Source organism: Hipposideros armiger, unplaced genomic scaffold, assembly GCF_001890085.2.
Source record: "Hipposideros armiger isolate ML-2016 unplaced genomic scaffold, ASM189008v1 scaffold_544, whole genome shotgun sequence".
Taxonomy (NCBI): Eukaryota; Metazoa; Chordata; class Mammalia; order Chiroptera; family Hipposideridae; genus Hipposideros; species Hipposideros armiger.
This window is the reverse complement of record NW_017731894.1, coordinates 516,110-533,004: the sequence shown is the minus strand read 5'-3', so window position 1 is coordinate 533,004 and position 16,895 is coordinate 516,110. Positions and strand designations below refer to the sequence as shown.

At 58.9% G+C, this 16,895-nt stretch overlaps 1 protein-coding gene across 1 annotated transcript in view; it reads left to right on the top strand.

Moving 5' to 3' along the window:
• RIMBP2 (RIMS binding protein 2) overlaps window positions 1-16,895 on the top strand; it is an 86,227-nt gene that overhangs the window by 35,404 nt on the left and 33,928 nt on the right. The window contains exons 6-11 of the mRNA XM_019668945.1: window positions 494-514; window positions 7,316-7,520; window positions 11,573-11,718; window positions 12,763-12,839; window positions 13,505-13,614; window positions 15,944-16,753. Coding sequence (XP_019524490.1) covers window positions 494-514; window positions 7,316-7,520; window positions 11,573-11,718; window positions 12,763-12,839; window positions 13,505-13,614; window positions 15,944-16,753 — 1,369 coding nt within the window. The remainder of the gene's footprint in view (window positions 1-493; window positions 515-7,315; window positions 7,521-11,572; window positions 11,719-12,762; window positions 12,840-13,504; window positions 13,615-15,943; window positions 16,754-16,895) is intronic.

The window sequence follows — 16,895 nt, the reverse complement described above, 5'->3', positions numbered from 1 at the left end:
GCCTTTTAAAATCTATTTCTCCCACGGGAAAAGGTTCCATATATATTAAGATTGATTTTTTGAAAGCGTCCATTAGCTAATGAATATCTGTAGGGGTGAGTGTGATAAATAGCAGTTGGGAAACATAAGCTGGGAGGATGGCAGCAGACCTCCAATTGGCCACATGTGTCCCTGAAAAACCACTGCTCTCCTTGCCCGGGGCACGTGCTGCACTTTAATTTGCATCATCTCCTGGGGGCAAGTGCAGTGTCTTCTCGCCAATTGCCCGCAGCCCGCTGATTTGATGGTCTGTGTTGTTCTAATTCGCCTTCTGAGCTGCCACTGCGACAGCCCTGCTGGGGTCCTGTCACCGTTGCTGGTGGCAGTGCATGCCTTGACATGCGGTAATGGCCGTAGCACGCTTTGATTTGAAAGGGGCAGGCAGTGCGATGTGCTGAGACCGTGTCCTTTTATTCACACGTCTTCCTGCGCTGTGTCTTGTGGCTTCGCCCAGAGCACCTTGGACAGCATGCAGGTATTTGAAGGCAGGGTGCTCCCTGTGCCTGGGGTGCTCCCTGTTCCCCGGGGGTGCTCCCTGTGCCTGGGGGTGCTCCCTGTGCTTGTGGTGCTTTCCTGTGCTTGGTGGTGCTTTCCTGTGCTTGGTGGTGCTTTCCTGTGAATGGAGAAGCCTCGCTCCCTGGGCCTGCTCAACCCCCTCTTCTTCCAACAGTGGGTCGGGGGAGGGCTGAGTAGCTGCTTCCGGAACCCCCCCACCCCCGAGGGGACGGGCTTTCATCTGGACCTTGGGACACTAGCCTCTGGTCTCTGAAGTGTTGAGTAGGCCCAGCGAACCTGGCTTCCCATTTTCTGCCACAGCTGTAACCTTCAGGCTGGGAGAAGAGTTCCGTGAACTCAGATGACCACAGGGAGGAGCTGTGAGCGCTGGGCCAGTCACGTGATTGACAGCCCGACTGAGAGGCCAGAATTGGGTCGGTCATCAGAACAGGCGCCTGAACGTTGCACCTGTGCATCTGTGTCCGTGTACAGGAGAGGTGTCATGGGGAGCCCAGCCCATACCTGCTCTTCTGTGCCTCAGCTACAGAAGCGGCAAGTGTCACCTCTGCTTACGGGCCATTGGCCCGAGCTGGTGTCACGGCCCGACTTCAGTGCGGGAGAAGCAGGAAGTGCAGGCTCCTGGGTGCAGGTGAAGCCACTGCGGTGGCCCCATGGCACTGTGTCTGCCTCGCTGAGCTCTGGGGTCCATACGAGACACTGCCGTTGGGACACTCAAGCGTGACAGAACGTTAGCCAAGTTGAGAATCTGAGAGGGGATAAAGATTATACTTAATGTTTTGCATCCTGTGTCCCTCAGGCGTTGTCCTTCTTCAGGGATTGTGGTATGCACAGGGGTCTCCGCCCCCACCCCTAGGAGTGGCCTTAGCTACCAGAGCCCATGAGTCCCCGCAGGGACAGGAGGTGGGTGGAGACAAAGAAACCAATGTGCATGCTCCACATTTGGGATTTCAGCTGTCCCAGGACAAACTGACTCCTTCGTCCGCAGGCACCGAGGGCAGCAGGTAGTCAGCGGGCAGTTCGGGGGTCCTGAGGTCCCATCTTCTCTGTGCACACAGCACCCGTATGACAAACACACATCTGTACCGAAACGGGAACATGCTAAGGACCTAGGCCCACCAGCCTCGAACTCACTGTGCTCCAATTGGATGCTTAATGAACCCATTAATCATATGAACCAGAGAAAACGTCTAAGACACTTGTGCTTTAATGGTGCTGAAGCTGTACAGATCGCAGAATGCAAAACATTAAGTAGCTGGAAATCTCCACTTCCCACATTCTCCCCTCGGCCACTCCTCGGTTACATTTCAGTGTCCAGACTGCATGTCCTGTGAAGGACCTGGAACTCGGAGTCTGTTCCGATGAACTGGTGTGGCTTTTCTGTGTGTGTTTTCATCGCGGGTGTGGCCAACACAGGGCGAGTGTAGCCCAGGCATTGAAAAGCTCTCCTTAACTGGGGATCACCCTGAAAAAGTGTTGAGGGAGCCCCCGTGTCTCTCACTGAAGATAAGCAGGGAGTGCTGATGGGCTCAAAGGTACTGTCACACTTCGCTGAAAACTAAGTGTGACAAAGCGTGGGGTGACTGAGGGGGCAGCGCCCGTCCTCTGGCAGTGTCCCTGTGGGGACTTTGCCCACAGAGGGTGGAAGGGCTTAGCTCCTGCTGACGGAGGACCGGAAGGCACACGGCACCCACTGCATAGCTGAGGAAACGGAGGCTCATGAGCTGATGTGACTCTGCCTCATGGCCCCTGAGTGATGGAGGGGGCCGAGCTCAAGCCCGGAGGCAGAGACCTGCGTCCATCCTGCCACTCACGGGGTGTGTGACCTTGGCCTTTAGTCCGTTGTGGCCTCATGTCCCTCGCTGGGCTCATGCCAACTTAGCCCCACGGAGCCTCTCTGACCATCGGCGACAATGCACACAAAGCTTCCGGCAGGGCTCGGCACATAGTAGGTGCTTAGCAAATGATGAATATCATCGCAACCCTTGTTTGCATGTAAAGGCAACTCGCTGCTGTGCAGGGTGACCCAGGTTGCCCGGGGCATCCCCTGGATTGGCTGTTCTGGCACGATTATTCACAGTGGCCCTTCCCTTTCAAGCTGTCCTGGCTGGGACAGTGGTCTTGGGTCATGGCGCCCACTCGCCGGCTGCCCTTCCTGAAGCTAGAAGTCTAAGGGACCTGGGCGTGCTGGCCGGCATCTGTCTGGATGCGTTGGCTTTCGTTTTTATAAATACCCGCATCCAAATTTGCAAGTCTCCGCTGTTGGTTCCAGTTATAGCTCACTTGCCCGATGACTGCATCATCTGTCCCCAGAGCAGTCAGGACGCAATGCTTCTGCCTTCTCATGCTGTGGCAGGTGGCAGGCGGCTGCTCGGGGGGACGTGGGGCGAGGGCTGGAGACCCGAAGGGGCCAGGTCAGCTCACACGGGCCTGGTTCCCCCTGCCCATCTGACCACACAGCCAGAGGGTCACTCAGCCAGGGGACCACCCAGCCAGGAGGCCTGGAATAAATACTGATGCCAAACCATGGGCTGCTGCATTCCCTCTGCACCGTTTAGTGGCACTTCTGTCTGCTGGTGACTCGGGCCACCAGACATTTACCGAGTCGCTGGGCTGGGCGTCAGCCTTGCAGGCTGCGCCAGCCAGTGTCAGCCAAGCCAGGAGGCTGTGCTCTGGACGCCCCTGGAGAGGAAACAGCACAGAAGCCCCAGGAGTTCCCTGAGGGGACACTCACCTGTGCTATGGCCTGCTGGGATCTGGGTCCCCAGCCCTCAGCTCCCTGTTCTGACCATTTTACCCCTGAAACAAGTGTGAAAGGCATCTGGAAGCTGCCTTGAAGCTGTCTCCTCTGATACCCGGAAGAGACGCGCCTAACTGGAGACAGGTGCAAACAATTAGGTGTGATGACCCGACTCAGATTTTTTTAATAACGAAATTGTCCCGCGTGCAGACGTGTGAAGCAAACAGTGATTGAGAGGCGGCGAGAACACGTGTCTGTGCTGGGGCTCCGCGAGCCCCCGGCCTGCGCTGTGGGCAGTGCCCATCACCAGCTCCTATGGAAGGCTTTCCCGAGGGAGAACGTCAGCTTTCCGGGCCTGGCTCTGGTGGCCTTGGGCGCCAGGAATCCACGGACTCAATATCTGGACACGGCACCTTTCAGAGACCCAGCCGTGGAGCCATCCAGGAGCACCCTGGGGCAGCGCTAAGATTCTTGAGGCAGTCCATGTGTCTTGAATTTCTCTAGTTTCACCAATGGCTGCCCGTTTCTCCCACTCATCACGTGGAGAGAAAAGCTGATCATTTCACCAGTGTTTTCCTGATACCGGCCCTACTGCTGAGCAAGCCAGACATCAACGGGGATGCGGATGGCAGACGTCTGTGGGGCTGCCGCCTGGGGTGCAAAGCTGTCCTGACGTCTACACGGCCCATCCTGGGGTGGGATCTGCAGATCGGCGACTGACTGCCCCAAAGCCGAAGTCCGCCTCTGTGGGACTCGCACTCTCCAGCTAGAAAGATCGTAAATTGCCGCTCCCAGCGCCCCGAGCCCAGACGCTCTGGGGATCATCCTGGGTGCCAGGACTTTTGTGGGTACAGCTGGAGGCCACCACCGGGGCCATGAGGGCCTTCCAGGCCCACCTGACCTAGCTGGTGCCTGGACACCACCCACGTGTCCACCTAGAGCAGAATCAGAACAGCGGCCATAGGCCATGTCCACGTCTAGGTGGGCCTTGTCAGCCACACTGTTTACAAGCCTTTGAAATACTCATCAGCAATGAAAAATGGAGAGATTTTATGTTAAAATGAAGATTCAGTGCTTCTCTTGGAAGACTGGAAGTTTGGCCCCAGTGGGTCTGGACGCCCTGTTCACCACATTCCCCGGTTTCCTGTGGGTTTTCCCTGTTTCCTTCTCGTTGGCATCCTCCACACCAGCCCCTGTGGATGTCCAGTTTACACCGATGGTCTGATGTCAGTCACATCAGAGCCAGCAGTCGTTTCTACAGGCATATTCTGAGCTAGCTGCCGGGGGACTGTGTCGCAGTCCTTATCAGTGAAGGGGCCCCCTGAACAAAGAAACGCTCTTGGAAGGAGTGCCCGAGAGAGCGCTCAGGGAGTGTGGGCCCTGGGCCCTGCCCGCAGTGGGCGCCGAGGAGACGGCGTTCGTAGTAGCTCGTGAGAGGCCCTGCCATCCCGCCACCCTGCAGGACCCCTGGCTGCCCTGTTACGGCCGAGATCCTGCAGGGCTGGCTGGGAGCAGGCTGTCCGCCAGCGTCCCTCCCCAGCAGATCAAGTCACAGGGCCCCGTCCTGTGGGCCTCTGTCTCGCATGTGCATCGGACCCGAACCCCCAGTTCAGGCTCAGGAAGACCCCTTCATCTGGTGTGAGGTCCCCACACACCGGCCATTCATGCCCTGCCTTCGCGATTTTCACCGTATCTGCATGCCACCAACATTATTTTCTCATATTTTCTTTAAATCTGTTCCCTTTTTCAAACTCCATTTTGAAATAACCTGAGGTTCACAAGAAGTTTCCAAATAGGTTGTTCCACGGTGTCCTTCACTCGGCCCCCAAAGACGCGTCTCATCTGACCGCAGTGCACTGTCCAAACCAGGACACCGGTGTGTGCACAGTGCCCCTCGCCCACTGCAGCCCTTGTTTGGATGTCCCGATTCTCATACTTGTTCTCCCTGTGGGGCCCGCTTGCACGTAACACATGGTCCATCACCCCAAAGATGCTCAGGGCACCCCTTCATCGGCACACCCTCCGGCAGCCTAGAACCCCAACAGCCAGTGATCTGTTCTTCACCACGATCATGGTGTCACTCCGAGAACGGTGCATAAGTGACAAGTCCATTTGCTGTTTTGCTCACTTGATGCACACACGGCACCGAGGCTCTGACGTGCCAGCCGCGTGTTTCTAATGCACGTGGGAATGAACTGGTGTTTGTGAGCATGTGCACACCACCTGCGCACCTGCCACGCGCCTGGCCCACCCAACTGAGCTCAGGGCTCCTCTGATGCTGGGTCGTTGGTGGTTGTCCCGTCTGAGGTCCCTGCCTGCCCTCCATGGGCCCACAACTCTGGCCTGGACCACACAGCTTGTCATTAGGGCTGGGCGGGGACAGCCGCTGCCCTTGGCCAGGAGGCCTCTGCCCTGCTACCCTGCTCTGGGGTCAGAGCTATTCCCCAGACCCTGTGCATCCCCAACGGGACAGAGGGGCGGGAGGCGGCCTGACGCTGTCCCCACCTGTACCTCCCTTGGTGGAGACAGCGATCATAGCTGAGCTCATTCAGCTTTTTAAAAGAAGAATCCTGCTGATCCTTTTTTAATGAATCGAAAAACTTAATCATAGGTTTGGGATTTGTTAGGTTTATTTTTGGAAACCTGTGATCTCAGACATAAATAGCACTTGATTCTGGACGAAGGAGCTGGGAAGCTTAAAGCCGGTGCTGGGGACAGGACAGGGACGAGTGTGTCAGCTGGCCCTTCAAGCAGGCTGAGGGTCAGTCTGTCACCGTCCCTGTGACTCCTGATTCCCACGCAAACTGTGAAACCAGACGTCTGCTAAATGCCAGCTGCTACCAAGTCCTCTTCCAAGCGCTGGGGACACAGCAGGAAGGAAGCGACAAAAGTTCCTGCCCTCGCGGAGCTGCCATTTCCGTGGGAGGAGCCAGACAGCACGGAACCGTCAGCCCAGCGGATGGGGGTTTCCTTGAGAGCCGGAGCCACGCAGGGACGTCCATGCAGACAAAACGGGCCACTGCCACTGGGAACTTGACGCCTGCAAATCGGGGTCCCTGTTTTCACTGATCCAGCAAGCATTTACTGAGCACCTACTATGTGCCAATTCTGTGCAGAGCACTGAGGCAGTCTCGGGGAACCAGAAAGCAAAGGCTTGGTGTTTACCGTGTGGTCTTGGAGACAGACGAGAAGTAATCGGAAAGCTAGTGAAATGTGGGGGGCGGTCGGTGCCGCGAAGACAGCACTGCAGGGCGAGGGGATGGAGGGGACCCTCCATGGGCCCGTGTGTGACATGGGCGCCCAGCGGGGCACAAAGCCTGTTTCTGTACCAGGACAGGACGTGTAGTCCATGCGTATCTGGGGAGGGGACAGTGACTCGCTCAGACCCACCCAGTGAGAGTGGATGGCATGCAGCCTGGGCGTAAGCTGGGGGGCGCGGGGGGAGCCGGGCAGGAACCAGAGAGAGCAGGAGTGGCTGTGGGCCACCCTGGCCTGACGTGTGTCCCTGAGACATCTCCAGGTGTCTGCGGTGGCACCATGCTGCCGCCAGCACGCAGGTAGAATTTCCCTTCATTGCCAAAGCGGTGTTCTCTGAGGTTCTGCAGCACCCGGGGCGGGCGTCCCCTGGAAAACAGCGTGTCAGTGGGTTAGCAGTTGGGCTGTCCCCAAGTCTGGGCTGCGTCACCGCCTCACACGCCACGTTTCAAACAGCCACGGCGAGGCGTGCCAACCGCAAAGTGCCTGGGCTGCACACACAGCCGGCACCATGCAACTTGGCTGGGGTCTGAATGTTCGCAGGATTTCTTGGCACCTGTGGTCCCCACGTTCACCCTGGAAGGGAACTTGGCCAGCGGCCAGGCTGCGTGGGAAGCTTGGTTCTATGAGTTTCCACATGGAGTGAGGTGGCAGCCCGCCACACGCACGCACACACGCGCACACTGACGCGCACGCGGACACGGCGCTCACCCACACGTGTGCCCACCTCCCGGCGCCCGCTGACGGGCTGTGTGTGCCTCTCCGCAGTGCAAGGTGCGGGAGCTGGAGGAGAAGTGCCGGGCACAGAGCGAGCAGTTCCGCTTGTTGTCGCGGGACCTGCACAAGTTCCGGCAGCACGCGGGCCACGTCGACCTGCTGGGTGGCAGCCCCGGGGCCTCTGCGGACGTCCCCTCGACCCCCAGCAAGCCTTTCCCACAGCTCGTGAATGGAATAGCCCCCTCCATCGGTGCAGGTGAGTGCCTGGACCCCTCCAGCCTGGGCCTGGGGGGAGAAGGGGTGGCCAGCGACCCCCACCCCCTCCAGGTGTGCACAGCTCGTGTCTGGGAAGCAGTCAGTGACCCCGACTTGGGCCGACATCAAGCTCGCCTGGCGTTCTGCTCTGCTCTGAACCCTGGATGGATGTCACAAGCGTGACCCTGGCAGTGTCTGTCGGTGCTGTCCTGAGCCCCATTCCACAGACAGGCAAGGCTGAGACCCTGGTGGGGGTCACAGCTGAGAGGGATCCCGGCCACCCCTGTGCTGGGCTGCCAGCTGCTCCCCCTGCTTTCACCCCCGCAGCCTCCTCATGGCGTGGGGGTGTGCCTGGAACTGTATGCACAGCAAGGGGAGAAGGGCAACCCCCGTCCGTCAGATCTGTTGAGGAGGCAGAGTGGGGAGCAGGGTGTTTAACTTGGTGTGCCGTCGGGGGGTGGTTTGTCTTCACTCAGGCAAATGGTGACAGCAGCATTAAATGACCGTCCTCGAAGGTGTCCGGTTTGGTGTGGGAAAAGCCCTGCTCAGCAAGGGGCCTCTCCCCACTGACAGTTCACCCTGCAGCACAGGCTACGGGGTCATGGTCACGTCCACCTGACAGTGTAGGGGAGACGCGTGTCAGAACCCCCTTGGGAATTCCATGAGAGAGAGAACTTGTAGTTTTCTCCCTGTTCTTATCTTTCCTACTCAAGCACGAGATAGAATGCAAGGGGCTGTGCAAACAGGACAGAGGGAAGGGGGGGTCTGAACGTCCCCCCACACGTGTTCTGAGCACGTGACACACGTGGGCTGATGTGAGCCAGAGGGCCAGGCCTGTGTGCACCCTGCTCGGTGGGCGGAGAAGGAAACAGGTAGACAGATGGATGACTGGGTGGCCCCCACTCAGATGTGGGGGGCCCAGGTGACAAAGCAGAAAGTGACCCGGGGCCACTTAGTGGGCTGGTCAGGGGAGGCCACTTCCAGGAAGGGATGTTTGAGCTGCGAAAGCTGTAGGACAAGAAGGGGTGAGGCAGTCTTGGCTCTTCTCAGATGGAGAAAGGTTTTTTGGTTGGACGGTCATATAATTTTGGCCAGCCCATGGTTTTCAGGGTCCCTAAACCCCGAGCCTGTGAGTCTCAGGACCCAGCATGTGCTCATGGCTGAGATCTGTGACAGCGACAGGGCCCAGGGCCACGGTCGGGTCAGTCAGGAAGGAGACGGGCGCCTGCGGGACCCCCGTGCAGGCGTCCCGTGGGCGCACCGTCCCAGGAGGCTCCACAGAGTGCCTCCCGGGCAGCAGACCATGCAGGCACATGTGGGCACAGTGCCAGGCTTTTACCAGGGCTGCTCGTGTGGGCACCTCGGCCTGGCACGCATCAGCTTCCCAGATGCAGAAGGAAGGCCGGTGTTGGGTTTGCTGCCGTGGCCGTGCAGTGTGGTTACGGGAAGCAGCTCGTCACGCAGGGAGCCCTGCACGTCATTGCGGGGGGCGTTGTGAAAACTGAGTCCCCAGATGCAGCCGGGACCTTCTAAGCACAGCAGGCCCGAGCCTGGTGTGGGGTCTTCTGCAGAGCACATACGCGCGTGATCCTGGCGAAAACTCGCGGGTCCCTGGGAGGGAATCGGTGTCAAGACAGATACAGGAAAAGGGAGCCGAGTCACAGTGGTGGGAAAAGGACCCCAAGAACAAAACAGCAAGGCCCGAGCAGCACTGTGTCTCCCCCAAGAGCACCGTGCAGACCCCGGCGGCAGACTCGGCCGGCTGGTGCAGGGCTCTGCCTGGCCGTCTGGAGGAGCCCCTGCCCCTGCCCACCCTGCTCATTTAATAAACGGTTACCCAAGCGGCCCCACTGGCAGGCCCGTGCACCCTGGGCAGCAGCCTCGCCTCAGCCTTGCTGTGCCAGAGCCCCTGCAGCCCCGAGCCCTCCCCGAGACCCCTCCATGGCCACAAAAGGCAGAGCCCCTTGAAGGGTGAGCAACATGGGAAGTCAGCTGCCGGGCTGGCTCCTCGCTTTGCTCAGAGAGGCTGAGCGGGGAGGTGGTGGCAGAGAGGATGGCAGGGCCAGCACAGGAGCCGGAAGGACTTGTTCCCTCAGACTCCGCCTGCCCGGGGCCACTGGGCCCGGGGGTGGGGGAGCACCAGGAAGGGCCCGAGGTGACCCCCAGGCCTGGGAAGTTGTCCCGGAACCCCAGGGGGAGGTTTCGCCCTGCCAGCCGCCTTCCTTCCAGCACTGGAGCAGGCAGAGCCATTGACGGGGCTTAGCGGCCATATTTTCCAGAAAATACTTACCTCGAGGCATTGAATCACAGAGGAGAGCCGTGGTGACACATGGGCCAGGGCGCCAGTGACACATGGGACAGAGCGGCGGGCGGAATCCCCCACACTTACTAAGCTGTCTTTCCCTAGAGACTGAATTTGTTTAAGAGAGACGTGACCGAGGTGACTCTCCTATGTCATGTCTCTCCTATGTCATGTCACCTCGTTGGTGAGGTCACCCCGGCGTTGGCTGTGTCGCGTGGCAGTCAGCATGCGTGGCCCAGGTTCTGCCACAGTGATCGACATCCCCAAACCTCGGGGGCTGGGAACTTGACTTTGCTCCATGAACATCTCAGGCTGGCCAGGGAGCTGGCTCCATGTTGCCTTCTTCCCGGGAATGCTGGGAAACAGCCTTCTCTGTCTAGAACATTCCGTCGCAGGGAAAGGAAATAGCAAATCACACACCGGCTCAAAAAAGGCGTCTGCCCCAAAGTGGGACATGTCACTTCCACTCATGGGTCGTTGGCCCGGACAAGCCGTGTGTCAGGGTGACGCCCTGCGTTGCCTGGAGAAGCCGTGCTGGTCTGTGGCCAGGCCCTGCTCTCTGCCAGTTTTTTGAGGCCTCGGTGACTCTGCTCCTTCAGCAAACAGTTCCTGCGCTCCCGCTGGGACTTGTCATCTGGAGTTGTGAGCGTTGGGGGCACTGACTGGGAACAGACCGCGGCCCCTGCCCTCCAGGACCTGACTTCTGAGCAGGGGACCCCGTGTCGTTTCAGCATCAATCCTCCATTCCAGTGATGCTTCTAGCGGCTCTCTTTGTCAGGCGGGGGCCTGGGGTCTGTGGGGCCACTGCTGCGGCAGCCTTGGCCGGAACACTGGTCTCATCATTTTGAGTCACTTGGTATTTGCTGATTTGGACTCAGCAAGTCGTGTGATGTGATAGCTGCAGTGAGACACCTGGGCAGAGCGTTCCGCCTGCCGGGCAGCCGAGAAGCCAGGAAAGGAAGAAGCATCTGCATTTCCCATCTGGGTCCTCAGAAACAAATGCTAGGCTGTAAGCTGACCGTCCAGGCTGGCCCTGGCCGCAGTGCTCGGTGCCTCCTCCGTGTGACCAGGACACGGCTCGGCAGCCGCCTCGGGCCCCGTGAGGACAGCATGGGCAGAGCTTTGGTCCCTGCACGTCTCTTGTCAGAAACACCGTCAGCCGTAAATCTGGCCCTCTGGATACTTGTGTGTCAGGATCTTTTGGGTCATAAGTGACAGCACAGCCACCCTCAGCTGGTGTGACAGAGAGGGCTCTGTCATTGGAGCAGACGAAGAGCCCGGAGCTCTAGCTTCAGGGGCTCCCAACACGTCAGCAGGACCCCGTTCCTCTGTCCATGTCGCCGCCTCGTTCCATGAGCGGGCTCCCTTCTCAGGCACACTTGCTCCTGGTGATCACAGGGCCGCAGCCTCACTGAGCCTCATGTCCTCAGTGGAAACCAGGGAAAGGGGGGCTCCGTGCCCAGGACTCCCCCAAAATTCTCTCTGATTGGACCTTTCCACATTGTGGGCAGCACAGCCATCATCACCACTGAGTCACCGTCACGGCCAGGAGTGGACTCTGCCAGATGGCAGGCGGAGCGGGAGTGGGTCAGACCAGCCTGTGTGCACTGAGAGTGGGGGCTGGGTGGGTCCCCAGGTGGATACCCGAGGCCGGTGTGCCACAGATGGGGAGAGGCACTGGGAAGGCAGATGACCAGGGTGCTGTTAGTTCATCTGCCTCCCTTTCCCCATTGTCTCAACGTCCTGGTCAGGTCAGGAGAGCTCCCTGGGAAGCCGCGCTGCCATTGCTGAATACATCCGGTCCCTCCCGCTCCCCAGCGACAGGCCAGAGCCTCTGTCCGTCAAGCCCACCTGTCTGTCAAGATCCCGAAGCCTAAGATGCAGATTTGAGCTAGACGTGAGTGCTGCCCGGGCAGGCCAGCTGGCCTGCCTGTGCCATGTCTACCCCCCGACCCTCCCCTTCCCGGCTCTTTCCCTCACTCCTGTTGAGTCCCTCAGCCAGCCTTCATTGACCACCTACTGTGCGCCAGGAGGTGAGGGCCCCACGTGGACAGAAGGCCCCTTGCTCTCCTGGAGATGGCGTTCTCCTGGGGAGGGGGATGGCTGTAAACCAGCCAGCACACAGCGCAGCAAGCCCACGCAACCCCAAGTGCCGAGACGGGGGAGGGAGGCCGTCCTCAGATGGCCGAGCTGAAGGAGCCCGCAGCAGATGCCCTGGCTGTCGGGAGCTGGCGTGGGGAGATGACTTGGGGCCCCAGGCATGGCAGCTCTGCGTGTGTTGTGCGGACCCCTGACGGGTCTAAGAGGGGGTGACCTGGCCTGACTCCCGCCTGTGAAGCCTGCCCCGCCTGCAGCGTGCAGAGTGGAATGAGGAGGGACAGGCACGGGCTCCCAGTCCCCGTCCCCGTCCCCGGGGAGCAGCCCCAGTGGCCAGCACGGGACAGCCCCCTCCTCCTCCGCCCCGAGATGGCCGTTCCCGTCCTCGTGCTCTGCACTCATACCACAGAGAAGGGGTGGGGGGCCGGGTGGAAAGAGCCCATGTCACCTCTAGGCAGGCTTCCCGCATGTGTCCCGAAGCCCTAGGCGCCACCGGATGTACGAGCTTGGTGGGCGCCTCCGCCTCCCTCCTTGGACGCAGCCCCTGAGGGCACAGGGCACAGATCGTTGTCTGTCCATGTAGGCCAAGGATCCTCGCAGGGTCCCATGCCTGGGCCCTCACCCCGGGCCCAGTCTTGGCGTGGGGACACGAGTCCTTTATAAACGTCCTCTGTGGGACCTAGGAGCCTACACGAGGGCCGCTTTGTGCCTGAGCTCATGGCCCAGACTGAGGCCGGGGCAGCAGTATCTCGCGGGAGCTCCACTGTCTAAGACACCTGCGTGTTTACCGCAGAGAACGTCAGGCCTCTAAGCTTCATACGCAAATGTCGTTTGTGTCTACTAGATGGACAATGAACGGGACTCCAACACCTCCAAGCAGAGGGGCTCGGGGAAGGTGCACCTGTGTGTCGCCCGCTACAGGTGAGAGCCATGCTGTGCACACCCGCTGAGAGCCGTGAGCATGGGGGCCCTGGGGCAGGTGCGGTGGTGGGTCTGGGACACCTGTGACCCCCAGGCCCTGAGAGAAGGCGGCTCAGCCACGCTTTGGAGGATGACAGGGTTTGGTTTGTTCTGATGGAAAGAGTTTGGAAAGTGTGTTAGTTTCCCAGATTGTCACAAACTTGGTGGCTTAAAACAACAGGAATTTATTCTCCTGTTTCTGGAGGCCAGAAGTCAGAAATTGGGGAGTCGGCAGCGCGAGGTTCCCTGAAGGTCCCGCGGGGGACCCTTCCTGCTTCCTCCAGCTTCTGGTGGCTGTATGTGTCCCTGGCTTATAGATACATCACTCCAATCTCTGCCTCCATCATCACATGGTCATATGCTGCAAAGATGCCAAATGTACAGCTCGGTTTCAGTATTGTCTTTTTGTTTTCAATCTGTATGAGGTAGCCAGAAGTGAGTGGCCTGAGTTTTGCGTGCACAGAGGACTAGCTTGTTAGCACCGAGCCCTCATGCAGGTCTGTAATTTCTAAGTAATAGGAGCGAGCAGCGCGTGCCAGCGTGCTAGCCCGGCACCCTGCAAGGGAACAGCTAGGGTCAGCCTCTGTCCGATGCAACCACTGAGCAAGTTTTCTTTCTTTCTCTAGTTACAACCCCTTCGATGGGCCGAATGAGAACCCAGAGGCCGAGCTGCCCCTCACGGCGGGGAAATACCTCTACGTCTATGGGGACATGGATGAGGACGGTTTCTTTGAAGGTCTGTTAGAACGTGACGACGGTTGGCACATGGGCTGATCCACCCACCAGACGAGCCAGGTCCCCACATACTCCTGGCTGCCCCGGTGCTCTGCTCTGACTTCCTGCTGTTCAGAGTTACCAGGTTTTCCCTTTTCTGATGGCTGGGTGGCGTTTCCTAGTGTGACACTTGGTGGAGATAGTATACTCTTATCAACCTTCAGAGCTTCCCAGGTAGCTGCTGTAGACACATGGGCCGAGGGACCCTCTCGTCCCCACAGGGTCTCTCCCTCCTGCCTCTTACTGCCCAGCACTCGGGGGCTGCCAGGCGACGTCCTCTCAGGCAGGGCCAGGGCCATCCAGGTGACCTCACCTGGCTCGGCACGACCCACTGGTGGTCTGGCCCCACGTCCTGCCCGATCACCCCCTTCATGGTCACCTCCCACAATCTGAACTCAGGAATGTGAACGCCGCCTAACCTGTTGTATTTTAGGTTGAGGTTGACATGTGACAGCACCAGCAGCTTCACACAGCGAGGCTCCCCACTCACGTCCCTCAACTTTGCAATTGCCTGGTACAAACAGAAGGGTCTTGGTTTCTTCCTGTTTCCTGAGCAGGACTACTTCCTGCGAAACTGGCAGGGTACTCTGTCATGAGCTCGTGGAGTTAGTGGCCTTAGAGCTGACAGGAGCCCGAGCCTGGTGTTGGGTGCTGCGGGGCATTCGATCGGGCCGCCCCATCAGCATTCATGAGTGGAACCCCGCTAGTGGACCGAGTCACTTAAATGAGCTGCAGAAGGACGGTGGCTGAGGACAGTCGCCCAAAAAATTTCACCACGGCTGGTGGAAAGTAAATACATACTACTATCACTGGTTTGCACACCTGTGTAGAAGTGTGTGCCCACGGCTGCTGCCAGAAAACCCTCGCCAGAATCTCTGGAATATTGACACCAGGCCAAGCATTGTGCCACATAAATTTTCTAGGGGCCTGCTTAAAGGCAGACTGCAAAGCTCAGAGCTCCACTGTCTTGTGTGACAGCAGGACGCTTACATCACCTGTCTATGCCTCAGTTTCCCTGGCTGTAGAATGTAGGCAGTAACAGTCCCCACCTATGGGGGGTCTGTGAGGGTAAATGAGACCTAGATATGGAGTGGGGCTGGTGCATAGTACTTGCTCAGTTATGTGGGTTATTGTCGTCATCATCACCCTCACTATCACCACCATCACTACCATCACATTGCCATCACCATCATCCTCACCGCCCTCACCATCACCACCACCATCCCCACCCCGAGTCTAAATGAGGCAGTGTTTAGAGAGCACCCGTAAGGCAAGGACTGACTACTTGAGACAGACCCCCTTGGTAGGGCGAGGAGCAGACTGAGTCCTCATTTATTCTGGAGGAATCCAGGACTAATGAAATGCCGGCTTTAGTGCCTGTCAGGGGGGCTGTACTGGGAGCAGTGCCCGGCCTCCTGGGTCACTCCGCCTCCAAGCAAGTCCTCTCTGCAGGCACCGCGACGAGGGAGATGGTCCACTCCTGCTGGTGCTGGCAGATGACCGAAACCGCGGCGACCTTGAAACCCCTCCAGATACTTGTCAGTTCTCCGGGCCTCTGCCTGTAGCAGGCTTTTGAGCCCCTTGAATAGAGAGAACATACAGAAGTTGGACCATTTCACAAAATACAAAGGGGTCCCCACTGCGACAGCCCGTAGCCACAAGAGCTAGTTGGGTGGCGTTTTTTTTGCCTCTCAACTTACAGGTGGTTGTGGCACCAAATTGATAGTCACTGTTCCACCCAACATGGACACACTGGGAATCTCATTAAGCTGCACACAGCGCCTTGCAGGGGGGATGTCACCGTAGTTCCTCTGTATGATTGCTCAACCAAAAATAAAAGTAAGATGTTTGATTTTAGCCCCCCCCCCAACCCCACGTTTTACACATTTGTTCGTCAGTGCACTGACTGTGCCAGGTGTCACCCTGTGACTGTTGAGTAGTGAGCAGCAACTGTCCCTGTCCTCACAGAGCGTTGTCCCCGTCGGCAGCTGGGAGTCAGCATACAGATGAAGGGAAATGAACTGAGTGGGTTCAGGTCATGACAGGTGCTGCGGAGGAACCAGGCTGATGGATGGATGGAGGGCGTTAAGCAGTTGGTGGGATTGGGGAGGGGCGGGGAGGCGGCGGCCTGGGCTCCTGAGGAGGTGACAAGCAGCAGATTCCTGCACAGAGCTGAGAAGTCCATTGCAAGCCTGTCACTTGCCCCGTGGCCCCATCAGGGGGAAGTGCCAAGTGTCCTGCAGGACCTCGGGGCTCCCGTGTGATGATAACTCTGTCCTGGTACCCAACAGGCGAACTACTGGATGGGCAGAGGGGCCTGGTGCCCTCCAACTTTGTGGATTTTGTCCAGGACAACGAGTCTCGATTCAGCACCCTGGGGACTGAACAGGATCAGAACTTCATCAACCGTTCCGGCATCGGCCTGGAAGGGGAGAACATTCTGGACCTGCACTCCCCGCCTCACCTGGACATTGGCGTCACTGACAACGGTGTCGGGACGCTGGACGTGAACATCGATGATATTGGAGAAGACGTCGTGCCTTACCCTAGGAAAATCACCCTCATCAAACAACTCGCCAAAAGTGTCATTGTGGGCTGGGAGCCGCCGGTGGTGCCGCCGGGCTGGGGGACCGTGAGCAGCTACACGGTGCTGGTGGACCAGGAGCCGCGCCGCAGCCTGGCCCTGGCCGGCAGGACTAAGGCCCTCGTGGAGAAGCTCAACATGGCGGCGCGCACCTACCGCGTGTCGGTGCAGTGCGTCACGAGCAGGGGCAGCTCGGACCAGCTGCAGTGCACGCTGCTGGTGGGCAAGGACGTGGTGGTGGCCCCTTTGCACCTGCGGGTGGATGGCATCACGCAGACCGCCGCCCAGCTGTCCTGGATGCCCAGCAACAGCAACTACAGCCACGTGGTCTTTCTGGACGAGCAGGAGCTGGACGTGGTCAAGGCCGCCAGCTACAAGTACCAGCTCTGCAACCTCAGGCCCAACACGGCCTACAAGGTGAAGGTCCTGGCCAGGCCCCACCAGGTGCCCTGGCAGCTGCCGCTGGAGCAGAGGGAGAAGAAGGAGGCTGTCGTGGAGTTCTCCACGCTGCCCGCAGGTGAGTCCCCGGGGGACACCGGACGGCACCCTGTCCGTGACATGGAGACGGGTGGGGGGAGGGAGCCAAAGGGCAGAGCTGCGTTCAGCCAACGTTCTCCTGGAAAACCCCTTAAATTGCTCGTGAAGCATGGAATATAGGT